This window comes from Chiloscyllium punctatum, chromosome 12 (assembly GCF_047496795.1).
Source record: "Chiloscyllium punctatum isolate Juve2018m chromosome 12, sChiPun1.3, whole genome shotgun sequence".
In the NCBI taxonomy this organism is placed as follows: domain Eukaryota; kingdom Metazoa; phylum Chordata; class Chondrichthyes; order Orectolobiformes; family Hemiscylliidae; genus Chiloscyllium; species Chiloscyllium punctatum.
This window is the reverse complement of record NC_092750.1, coordinates 17824190-17836327: the sequence shown is the minus strand read 5'-3', so window position 1 is coordinate 17836327 and position 12138 is coordinate 17824190. Positions and strand designations below refer to the sequence as shown.

At 43.5% G+C, this 12138-nt stretch overlaps 1 protein-coding gene across 1 annotated transcript in view; it reads left to right on the top strand.

The window, feature by feature from the left end:
- The window catches only part of LOC140483634 (monocarboxylate transporter 5-like), a 57474-nt gene extending 45336 nt beyond the window's left edge, over positions 1–12138 (top strand). The window contains exons 5-8 of the mRNA XM_072581939.1: positions 181–855; positions 7736–7947; positions 9306–9399; positions 11127–12138. Coding sequence (XP_072438040.1) covers positions 181–855; positions 7736–7947; positions 9306–9399; positions 11127–11362 — 1217 coding nt within the window. The 3' untranslated portion in view covers positions 11363–12138. The remainder of the gene's footprint in view (positions 1–180; positions 856–7735; positions 7948–9305; positions 9400–11126) is intronic.

Here is a 12138-nt window from a genome sequence, read left to right as displayed (position 1 = left end):
AAATTAATTGCCTCGTTGTTAAATTTCCATTATTTTTTGTTCAATTGTTCACTTCTTACTGCAAAATGTGGACATCACAAACTTTAATCAAATTATCTTTTATCAAAAGTTAAATAATGAGAAAGGGCACTTAATGCTGTACTTTTAAAAGTGATTGCTCTGCTCCTTATATCTGTAAAGGTGCGATATTGATTCTGTGTGGATTAACACTGCATCTGATTCCATTGGGAATGCTGAATCGTCCAATTTATTTGAAGCAAGACCAGCCTGAAGACTGCGATCGAAGGGAATGTCACCAGCGACAGCTTCCCGATGATAAAAGGGATGTGGTCACTGCTGGAGTGTCAAGGGCACAGCTTCCTATCAATCGCCGTGTCAAACCTGTCAGAAGATCTCTCTCAAGTCAGAGTGGACTGGATGAGTCGAACTCTTTCCAAAGTGATCTGAAACAAGCTGTGGAGCCCAGTGCTGCCGACGGATTGTCGATTTTACAGCCTAAGGAGCTCTCCCTACTCCAGGATCCTGTTTCATTAAGACAGATGCATTCGACTGCCCTACCTGGCTGTAAAGCCCAAAATGGTGACTCAAATCGATTAGTAGCCACAGATACCATGCCAACAGACACAAGACACAAGGGCCTATGTAGGGAATTTGGTGCACAACTGAAGTCTGTTTCTGACAGTGTGAAAAATCTCATTGACTTTACTCTGTTGACAAACCCACTCTTTATTATTTATACAATTTGCACCTTTTTCAGCCAATTGGCCTATTTCATACCATATTTCCATGTGGTAGCCAAGGCTAAAGCTTTGGGCATTGAACCATTCCAAGCTACCTTACTCATTTCAGTTGCTGGTAAGTACCATGTAGTTCTATGTACATCTACAATTATTCACAGAGACAAATGATTTCTTCTGTTCTCTTTCTGTCGCACAACAATTTACCATGATAAAAAGTAACATTGTCTGGCTATGAATTACATTGGCAGTGGATAAACGTTAATGCCATAGGAAGTTGTATTCTGCCATGTTTAATTACTCACTTCATTGAATCATAGAATGTTTACAGCACAAGGGGAGGTCATTCAGCCTGCATGTCATTATTCATGTTGACTCTACAAGAATAACTCAGATAGTCCCACTTCCCTGGCCTTTCCCTAACGCTCTACAAAGTTTTTCTCTACAGATTCTCGCCCAATTCCCCCAATTATATTCGCCACCGTGGCACTTATATCGGTCACATTCTAGGTCTGTGTTTTCCCTCATCACTGTCACTTTTTATCAGGCATCTTCTGGTTCTCAATCCTTCCACCATTGTGAAGCAGCTCCTTTCTATTAGCTGTATCAGATCAGCTCAAGGGTCCTCTCTTCTCTGTGGAGACTATTCCCAGGTTATCCAATCTACCCAAGTCCCTTATCTTTGGAACCATTTTTGTTAAACTTATTGCATCCTCTGCATTCTTGTTGAAGCGTGACACCCCCTAGAGTTGGACATAATGCTCCATTTGTTGAGTCAGCATTTCATAAAGGTTCATCGCAGCTTTCTTGCTCCCATTCCCTGTGGCTCGATTTATGAAGCTATGTCTTGTGAACCATTTGTAAATCTGCCCTGCCACCTTCAATGATTTGTGATCATTCACTTACCCCTCCCAAACAGCTCCAGGTCTCCCTCCTCCTCCAGCCCCATTGAAAATGAGCCTTTTTTTTTATTGTGTTGCCTCGTTCTTCTTACCGAAATGTACCACTTACAGTTCTCTGCATTTCCTTTCTCTCTGTTCCACTCCACATGAGAAGCCACTAGAGAGAAGATTGGCCTTATTTCTCATGCTTTCTCGTCTTCAATAAATCAGGATAGAGCCAGAGGACATGGAAGCTCATTGTCTCTTTATTAGTTACATGGAACAGTCCATCTTCCACAGTTACACTGGCACCATTCCCCACCATTTCCTCTGCTACATTGATGACTGTATCAGTGCCACCTCCTGCTCCCACGAGGAGGTTGAACAGTTCATCAATTTCACCAACACATTCCACCCCGACCTTAAGTTCACCTGGACCATCTCTGACACCTCTCTCCCCTTCCTGGACCTCTCCATCAACGGTGATCAACTCAACACTGACATCTTCAACAAACCCACCAACTCCCATACTACACCTGTACTACACCTCCTCCCACCCTGCCTCCTGTAAAATGCTATCCCTTATTGCCAATTCCTCCACTTCTACCACATCTGCTCCCAGGAAGACCAGTTCCACCATAGAACATACCAGATGGTCTCCTTCTTTAAAGATACAATTTCCACTCCAACGTGATGATACCTTCCAGCGCATCTCATCCACTTCCCCCACCTCTGCCCTTGAACCCCACACATCCAACCATATCAAGGACAAATTCCTCTGGTCCTCACCTTCCACCCCACCAACCTCCGTAGACATCGTATCGTCCTCTGCCATTTCCGCCACCTCAAATGGACCCCACCACCGGGGATATATTTCCCTCCCCACCCCTATCTGCTTTCCGTAAAGACCATTCCCTCCGTGACTCCCTCATTAGGTCCACCCCATCCACCAACCCACCCTCCCCTCCTGGCACCTTCCCCTGCTTTCATAGGAATTGCAAAACCTTCTCCCATATTTACCCCTTCACTTCCATCCAAGGCCCCAAAGGAGCCTTCCACATCCATCAAAGTTTCACCTGCACTTCCACACATGTCATTTACTGTATCCTAGATTAGAGTAGTGCTAGAAAAGCACAGCAGGTCAGGCAGCATCCGAGGAGCAGGACTGCTGTGCTTTTCCAGCACCACTCCTTGCTCCCAATGCAGTTTCCTCTGTCCTGGGGAGACAGGACGCCTACTCACGGAGTGCTTCAGAGAACATCTCTGGGACACCCGCACCAACCAACCCCATTGGCCGTGGCCAAACACTTCAACTCCCCCTCCCACTCCACCAAGGGCATGCAGGTCCTGGGCCTCCTCCCTCACCACCCGTCACCTGGAGGAAGAACCGCCTCAACTTCTGCCTTGGGACTCTCCAACCACACGCCATCAATGTGGACTTCACCAGTTTTCTCATTTCCCCTCCCTCCACCTTATCCCAGTTCCAACCTTTCAACTCGGCACCGCCCTCATGATCTGTCCTACCTGTCCATCTTGCTTCCCACCTCCGCTCCATCCTCCTCTCCGACCTCTCACAATTATCCCCCCCTCCATCCACCTATTGCACTCTCAGCTTCCTTCCAGCCTGCCTTACCTCCGTCCCATTTATCTCACCACCCCATTGGCTCACAGCCCCATTCCTGATGAAGGGCTTTTGCCCGAAACGTTGATTCTCCTGCTCCTCGGATGCTGCCTGACCTGCTGTGCTTTTCCAACACCAGAATCTCGACTCTAAGCTCCAGCATCTGCAGTACTCACTTTCGCCCATGTAAGGTGACTGGTTATCCATCACAGGATTATTATGATACAAAAGGAGGCCATTTGTGTGTCTGCACTGGCTCTTTAATCAGGCATTATTACTGAGGGCCAATCTCCTGCTTTATCCAGATATCTTTGCATACAATTTCTATTCAAATAATCATTCATGTCATCATTGGCAGCTTTCAAATTCCAGTGCTGCTGTACGCTACACACAGTGAACTGATCACGGTCCTTGGCTGAGTCTGAAAGTGAGCAACAGTTCGTTTCACCTTTTTTGTCCAAGCCCCTTACCACAGGCTTGGTGAATGCAAACCAATTCCCAACCCAATTAATTCAGTCAGATGGGACCCATCCACTTCTTTTTGTGTTAACAACCTGATGAATAGGAAGATTCACAACAACATAAAATCCTCCGTTTGGATAAATATCATTTCCATTGTTGCAAAGTACATGCTGTTCCAATGTGTGTGTTATATTAATTAGTAGCGATATGTTTAGAAATACAATTATGAAATGAAGTAAGCTGCAGAGTGGCGTCACGGCAACTATTTCTGGTCACAATCATTGAAACTGTTGACAGCAAATCTCGATTATGTTGCAAAAATAATTGTTAATTATTGAGTCTTGCTGCTGGTGCCTAGGGCCTCAGAAACCATGAGCTGACATTTTGGGGTCTCCTGATGTGGAAATAAAAAAACCTGCATAAAAAGTGAACATAAAAATAGGCGTAGGAGCAGGCCATTTGGCCCGTCGAACCTGCCTTGCCAGTCAACAAGTTCATGGCAGGTCTGCCCCCTAAGGCCTCAACTTGAGGCAGCAATGGCTTCCCTGGAGCTCTGACTGAATGAACGGCTGTGAGGCAGCTTTAAATCCTCGTATCCCTTTGCAAACCGTGACTGTGGCCTGAATGGCATAGCTCCTGCAGCAGTGAAAATGTTAGGCCGTGCACCTTTCTAAAAACAAAATAGGAAATCTCTTCATAATCCTCCCTTTTCCATACCCTATGTTCTTATGGACGTTTCACCCCACCCCCATTTCACTGATGTTACTTGCCTTCCCATTCCACACTCTCATGTTCCTACAGTCCTAACTGACAGGGTGGCGATACTTTTCCAGCATTGAAATGGGATCCAGGTGCTCTAGCCATTTTGAAGATTTTGTTCAAAGTCGATCTTTGGTATAATTGCTTCCTATCCTAGCTAGTGGGGAGATTGCTGTTCTCAGCCATCTTGCTGCATCGTTTTATTGATGGTCATTAGGGCCAACTCAAACAATAGTCACATAGCACCACACAGTGGTGAGAAATAGATTTACACCAGCAAAGAAAATAGCATTAACACTTCCAGAAGACCCCAGTTCACAGTTCCAGTGTGTTTTTGACACGCTGAAGCGATACAACATAGAATATAGAACATAGAACATTACAGCACAATACAGGCCCTTTTCAAACTATTTTACAAAATGTGGATTGCTCACTGGGCAGTCATTTGTTGCTTATTTCTAATTCTGGGGGAGCCAATGACTGAGTGCTATTATCACTAGACTATTAATCCAGAGACCCAGGGAATGTTCCCAGGGAAATTGAACTTGAATTCAATAAAAATCTGGAATTGAGAATCTAATAATGACCATGAATCCACTGTCAATTGTCAGGAAAAGCCCGTCTGGTACGCAAATGTCCTTTAGGGAAGGAAACTGCCATTCTTACCTGGTCTGGCCTACACGTGACTCCAGATCCATCGCAATGTGGTTGACCTGTAACTGCCCTCTGGGCAATTAGGGATGGACATCAAAGGCAGGCCTAGCCAGCGACCATGAGTGGATTTTAAAAAGTTATCCTTGAACCAGAAAACTCTTCCACTGCCGGTGCGATGGGACCCTTCACATCCACCTGAGAAAGCAGATTAGACATAGGTTGAATACTTCACCCTGATATCCAACACTGCATTCAAGTGTCAGCTTAGCTTATCAACTCAGTTTGTTGGAGTAAGGATCGAAGCCACAAGCTTAAACAAAGTGATGGACTGAGAGTAACATGGATATTGCAGTTGCTCCTGAGTTGCAGGCTTTCGTGTATAAGAATATTACTAAACTGGGGAGGGTTGCCTGGATGTTGCCGGGAATAGAGGGTTCTCAATCTAAAAATAGACTGAAAAGACTGGGACTTTTTCCACAGGATCGTAGGAAGTTGACGGGTGACCTTCTAAAATCGCAGTTTATAAAATCATGCTGGGCGCAAATGAATGACGAAGGTCTTTTCCCGAGGGTGTGGGAGTTCAAACCTAAGGAACATATTTTCAAGGTGAGAGGAAAAAGATTTAAAATAAGGGGCAACGTTTTTACACAGAGAGTGGTTCATGTACCGAATGAACTGTCAGAGGAAGTTAGGATGCAGGTACAGTTACAGCGCTTAAAAGACATTTAGATAAGTTCATGATTAGGAAAGATTTGGGGGTATATGGGTCAAGCACAGGCAGGTAGGACTAGTTTGATTTGGGAACATGGTTGGCATGGACTAGTTGGATCGAAGAGCCTGTTTCCATGCTGTATGACTCTATGACTGTGTCTCCTCACCTTGAGTAGGAGCAATGAACTAAGGTGACAGTGCAATCCCCAGTGTTGCTGTTCAGCTGACTTTATTTGTGGAAATACAGACACTAAATAGAAATTAGTTCACAGCCTTAAAGAGAATTCAGGCGGAATGCAGTTTCTGATGCCTTCAAATATAATTTGTCAGAGATGTATTCATGTGGATCTCGGATCTCCTATTTACAATTGTTATATCGAGAGATATGAAAAGTGAGGGAGGAGTGAGAAAGATTCCTGAGAAAGTATATATGGAGGAGGGCTAGATGGCTTGTTTCCTTGCTGTCAATGCTTTGTGATTCTGCTGACTTACATTTGAGACACCCCCCCCCCCCCCCCACCCCCCATGTCGAAGAACACCTGAGAGCACTTTGAAAGAAGAAAAGGAGTACTTGCAAGTTCAAGTCCCACTGAGCATAAAAACCCAGGTTGACCCTGGAAGAAGGAATGCTGCATCACTGAAGGTGCTCTTCAAATCAGTCATCAAGCTAAAGCTGTACCTGTTTTTTCAAGTGGCTTAGAAGACCCCATCACATCACTGGAAGAAGAACTGGGGCATTTTCCTGGCAAAATGTTATCAACAATGATAATTAAATAGATTATCCAGTCATTTAACTCTTATTTTTGCAATAAATTCTTGGGATGCAAGCACCATTGGCGGGATCAGAATTTATGGCCCATCCCTAATGCCCTTGAGTTGACTATAGCTTGGCAGGTTTTCTCCTTTCTACAGGGCGGGTAAGAGTCCACTGGATGGGGCTTGAGTCTCACAGAGGCCAGATAGGGTAAGGACAACAGACTTCTTACTTGAAGGATACTGGTGAGCCAGATGGCTCCTTATGACAATCCAATAGTTTCACAATCAATTAATGAGACTCAAACTAAAATTCCAGCTTTACTAATTAACTGACCTTGACCTCCATTTACTAAGGTGGGATTTGAACTCATGGCTTGAGAACATTAGCTCTCCAGTCTATGATTTGCAGTAAGTTGACCGTTCTGATGCTAATCCATGGTAGGGGGGAAGCCCTGCACTGATGAATTGTCTGCTGTGATTCCTTTTGTTATAACTCTGACTAACTTCAAATGTACCATTTTGGTTGTTTTGGGAAATCCCAAAACCATGAAAGGTCACTTCTTTTAGACACCTTATGGAGTACTTTTTCAATGCATTATCAATGTGAGTGAAAACAATCGGGTACCTCTCTTCCTTCAGGCCTGTATGTATCAGTCCATTTTGATTATACTTTAATCCACATCATTGCGATTAACAGCAAAGTGGAACTAAGATGAGCGACATCTCTTTGCTGAAAGGGGAGTGACTTTCTGAAATTGTCTACCGCAGAGAGCTGTGGACTCCCCCCCCCATTGAGCAAATTCAAGGCAGAGATTGATAAGTCTTTGGATTGTAAGGCCTGTGAGAACAGATTAGAAAGGTATAGCTGTGGTAAAAGATCAGCCATGACCTTCTTGGATGGCAAGGCAGGCCTGAAGGACCAAATACCCCTCTGCAGCTCCTATTTTCCATATTGCTAAGTTCGTTTGAGCGATGCAGTTGCATTGCCCTTCCAAAGAGCTGGCGTGAACTTACCGCCATATGTTTCTGTGCTGTATGATTCTAAGGTTCTATAGTAATGAGCACGTACAGTATGATTCTGACTTTACTAAATTCTTTGCCAACATTCGTTACAGTTGCAGACAGTTGTCCTAAAATGCAAGTTTTTATTGCAGGAATCGTTGAGATTGTGGCCCAGCTTATCTCTGGCTACGTCGCTGACCGTAACTTGATAGCGAAGTATCATTACCACAAAATCTACTTGCTGTTTTGTGGAGCTGTCAATCTGCTGGCACCCCTAGCAAAAACGTTCCCATCACTAATGGTGTACATAGTGTTCCTCGCTATGTTCTGTGGGGGTTATCTGACTTTGTTGCTTCCAGTCCTGGTGAGAGGGAATTTATTCATTCTGTTAACTTTAATATTCTTGTCCCAGTTAGGCTGCTCCCACCTACTCACTAAATGTTGTTCATCTGTCACCTAACAGCTCTGTAAGACCATTTCTCAGGAAGAAACAGCTAAAAGGAATGTTTGACTCAGCTGAGGTTTATTTTCTCACCCTTCATTTGAGTAGCCGTTGTAGCTTTCATCTGTCAATAAAAGCAACAATCCAAGCAGAGGAAACCATGACTGTAATTAAAAAAACACAGGGGTTAATTTCCAGAGAGCAAAGTTCAAAAACAGAATTTTCCCTTATAGAGAATCTTGCTTGGACTACACCTCGCAGTCAAAGAGCACAAACTGCGGGAAAGACTCTGAAAGTCTGGTAGTGTCTGTGGAGAGAAAGCAGAGTTAATGTTTCGGCTGCAGTGACCCTTTTTCAGGACTACACTGCCAGAACTCAGTGTACTGTGTATAATCTGGTCTTCCAGAAAGCATTGGAAAATTGCGGCAAAAAAGGTTTACAATAATACTCTCAGAATTGAGTGGATGTAACTGTGAAGAGAGATTGAACCTACTGGAGTTTTTAAATTGTGAAGGGATACAATAAGATAGTTGTGGAGATTATGCTTCCACTTCTGGCCCAGTGCCCAGTCCAATGCAAGCAGGACACAAGTATGAGACAGTTGCTGATTAAGATAGACTCACTTTAGGAGGATTTTTTTTGCACAGACTGAAGTTAGAACTGTTGCTAGATAGTTCTGGGGTGGTTGTCAGGTAATACTGACATACTGAGGAGCAGCTTTGATGCTAATATGAGGGAAATGGATAAATACAGGGAAGGAGAGATTGCAGGCAAATCGGGAAGATGTAATTCAAAGGGGAGAATGTTCATGTGAAGTATATACACCAATCTAGACCACTGAGGTGAATAATCTGTCCCTTTTACTGAGATTCCATGTAATTCTGGTTGCTATTATCTTGCATAAAGAAAATGTCAGAAAGTTGTCACATCTCTTTCTATGACTCGAAATTCACATCTTACTATTCTGTTCCACTGCAAAATGCAACAAGTTAACTTAAAGATCTTTTACAATCGACCTGAGTGTAAATGTTTAAGTTATGATAGGTGTGTCTTTTCGCTTAGAGAGCATCTTAGCTAAAAGTTAGCAGAGTAAATTGATGGTGAAGTACAATGTTTTTAATATCAGATTTGAATTTAACATTGAAGTCTGTGGTGGGCAATGCTCCTATTTATCTTTATCAATAAATACCCCCGAAAAATGTATTCATAATCCTAGCTTCAGAACAACGTAAATTCACAGCACATTTTATGTTTGAATTCTATTTTGATTTTATTTTTAGGTTGACTTTATTGGAGTCCATAGAATACACAAAGGAATGGGCCTTTACCAGTTCTTTGTGGGAATTGGTTGTTTGATAGGACCACCAGCAGCAGGTAGGTGAAATCTCCAAACCCTCACTGAAAGTATTATCAAATGAGCTCAACACAAAAACCAGTACAGAATGACGTAGAGCTTCTTTGACTGCTGTTGGAGCTGCACTTATCCAGGCAAATGGAGAGTATCCCCTCCCATTCATGACTTGTACCTTGTGGACAGGCTTTGAGGAGTCTGGGAGTGAAGTACTCTCTGCAGACTTCCCAGCATCTGACCCACTAGTCACGATATTAATATGGCTGGCCCAGTTCAGTTTCTGATCATTTGAAACTTCTGGAGACTTGCTGACAGATCCACCTTTCGTGACACTTGTTGACAGGTCTTGACAAGTTAAACAGTTCCAAGGGGTTTATTCATTGTTTGTGCACAATTTTAACTGTCCCAAAAGACACCTAAATCCCCTATTAAGGATAACAGCAGCCAACCCACTTGAAGGATCCCTGTAACCTCCCAATCCTCAGACTGTCCCAGGTCCAAATCTGCACGGAAACCCGCAGCACTCCAAAGGGAAACTCTGACCTTTCCAAATGTGATGCACTGAGGACAGATCGGTTTAATCTAGATCCGCTAGGTTCCACATTGTTGGGATCCCAAAATCCCATTTCAATGAGGTAGTTGTAAGTTCAGTGCCTTGCTGGCTCTGGGAACTTTGTACAGGCGAACCACAGCTCATACCTGGAGAGAGGCAGGTCTCAGGACTTGTGGTTCCCAGAAAATTCCAGCAATTTCTCCTGGGCTGAGATACTCTCTGTCCTGGTAGCAATCAATGACACATTTCCAAACCTAGGAGCCCTTGTGACATCATTGTTGCCCTTGGTGATTTGGCTGGGTGAATTCTTTTTCCATTTTTTAAAAAAGATTTAGGAGTACCTGTAGTCAGCTCATCTTGACATTGACCCCGCCCTCTCCGCCCACCCCAGACAGTAGGGAGGGGATGGAAGGATTCCCATCAGCCAACAATCATGAACTCTCATGCTGTGGCCGATGGACCTTAGTGTGGGAATTGAAACCAGAATTTCTGGATCAGAGGCAGGGATGCTGCCACTGATACACAAGACTTGCACAGGAAAGTTCAATCAATCAAATAAAATATGACATAAAATACTCATATTACCTTCAGCACCATATTCAACTGCTAATGGTCCATTGAGTTGACTAATGTTCTGTAGAGAAGTGAGTCTGCCATTGCTGTCTGGTCTGGTCTATATGTTACAGATTAGATTAGATTCCAATCGCCCCAATAAGTCCACACCAACCCTCCGAAGAGTAACCCACCCGGATCCATTTCCCTCTGACTGATGCACGTAACACTATGGATAATTTAACATGGTCAATTCACCTAACCTGCACATCCTTGGATTGTGGGAGGAAAGCGGAGCAAACCCACGCAGACACGGGGAGAATGTGCAAACTCAACACAGTCAGTCACCCAAGGCTGGAATTGAACCTGGGACCCTGGTGCTGTGAGGCAGCAGTGCTAACCGCTGAGCCACCATGCTGCCCACAGAGCATCCCCTTCCAAGCAGTTCATTCATAACTCCCCCCTCCAAACTGTCCGAGTAAGCCATGGTTGTTAGAAATCAGCTCACCATCACCTTCCAATAGGGCAGTCAGGGAAGAATAATTCCCACTCCCAACAAATTCCGAAAACAGAAGTTTCTGATTTGAGTCGGCGGTTTTTAAAATTTTAACTTGATGCCTAATTTGTTATTTCTGTGACTCTTAGGTGCTCTTCATGACTACACCAAAAATTACGATGCTTCGTTCCAACTGGCAGGCTCCTGTTACTTTGTTTCATTCTTAGTTTTATTCTTTATTCCACTGGCTGAGAGGAAACTGCAAAAAGAGACTAAGAAAAGAGTAATAGAAAACTCCACTAACTTGGCGCCGGAATGTAATTGCCCTCTATCTGTTGAGCAGTCCCCAGTGAAGGAGTATCTGGAATTGGAAAGCATGGTGTGAATATGACCCTGCTCTGCATTGCTTATGTGAGTGTGGGCATTGGGAGCACCAACGGACTTTGCCAGTACTGGTGCCTTCAGTTTGGATTTAACAAGGGTGGAAATGCGAATGGATGTCAGAGACTTGCACATATCACATTGAGGAGAAACTGGAAATTTGATGGATCAATACAACTGAACTTTTTATAGCAATTCCAAGACAATCAGCATTGGAAGAAAGGAGCGCAGCACTTTACTTGAAAATTCATATTGAATACAAAAGAATAATTATTTCAACATAGCAATATTTATGATGTTTTCACTTTATAGGTTTAGAATAAGTGTATTTAACAATGGGCAACCGAGGGACTGATGCAAGTGAAACCATCAGTGTAAAGGAAGTTTTAATGGATCGGAAGTGACTGGAACCCTTTAAAGTTTAAAATGAAATCCAGTGTTACAGTTCGGCAAATTGTAGAATTATTCTAGAATGAATACTGAGGAAATCTTGAGACCATATCACTTCCTCACTCATGAAGTAGCAAAGATGATATAAATTTGGGGGAAAAACATAAGAACAAAGAAGACCTAGGTGAAACAGAGGGCAAGTGTAACACTGTCATGGAATGGATGATCAGTGATTCCGAGTTCAAATCTATTTCTGTTAGGGTTGTAATGCTGACTGCAGATATGATAGACTGCAGTGTTGCTCACTAATTAATATGGCATCTGTTCCTTTCCATCCTTCCCTCTATATAGTGCCTTGGGACAATTTTGTATATTAAAGTTGCTGTGTAA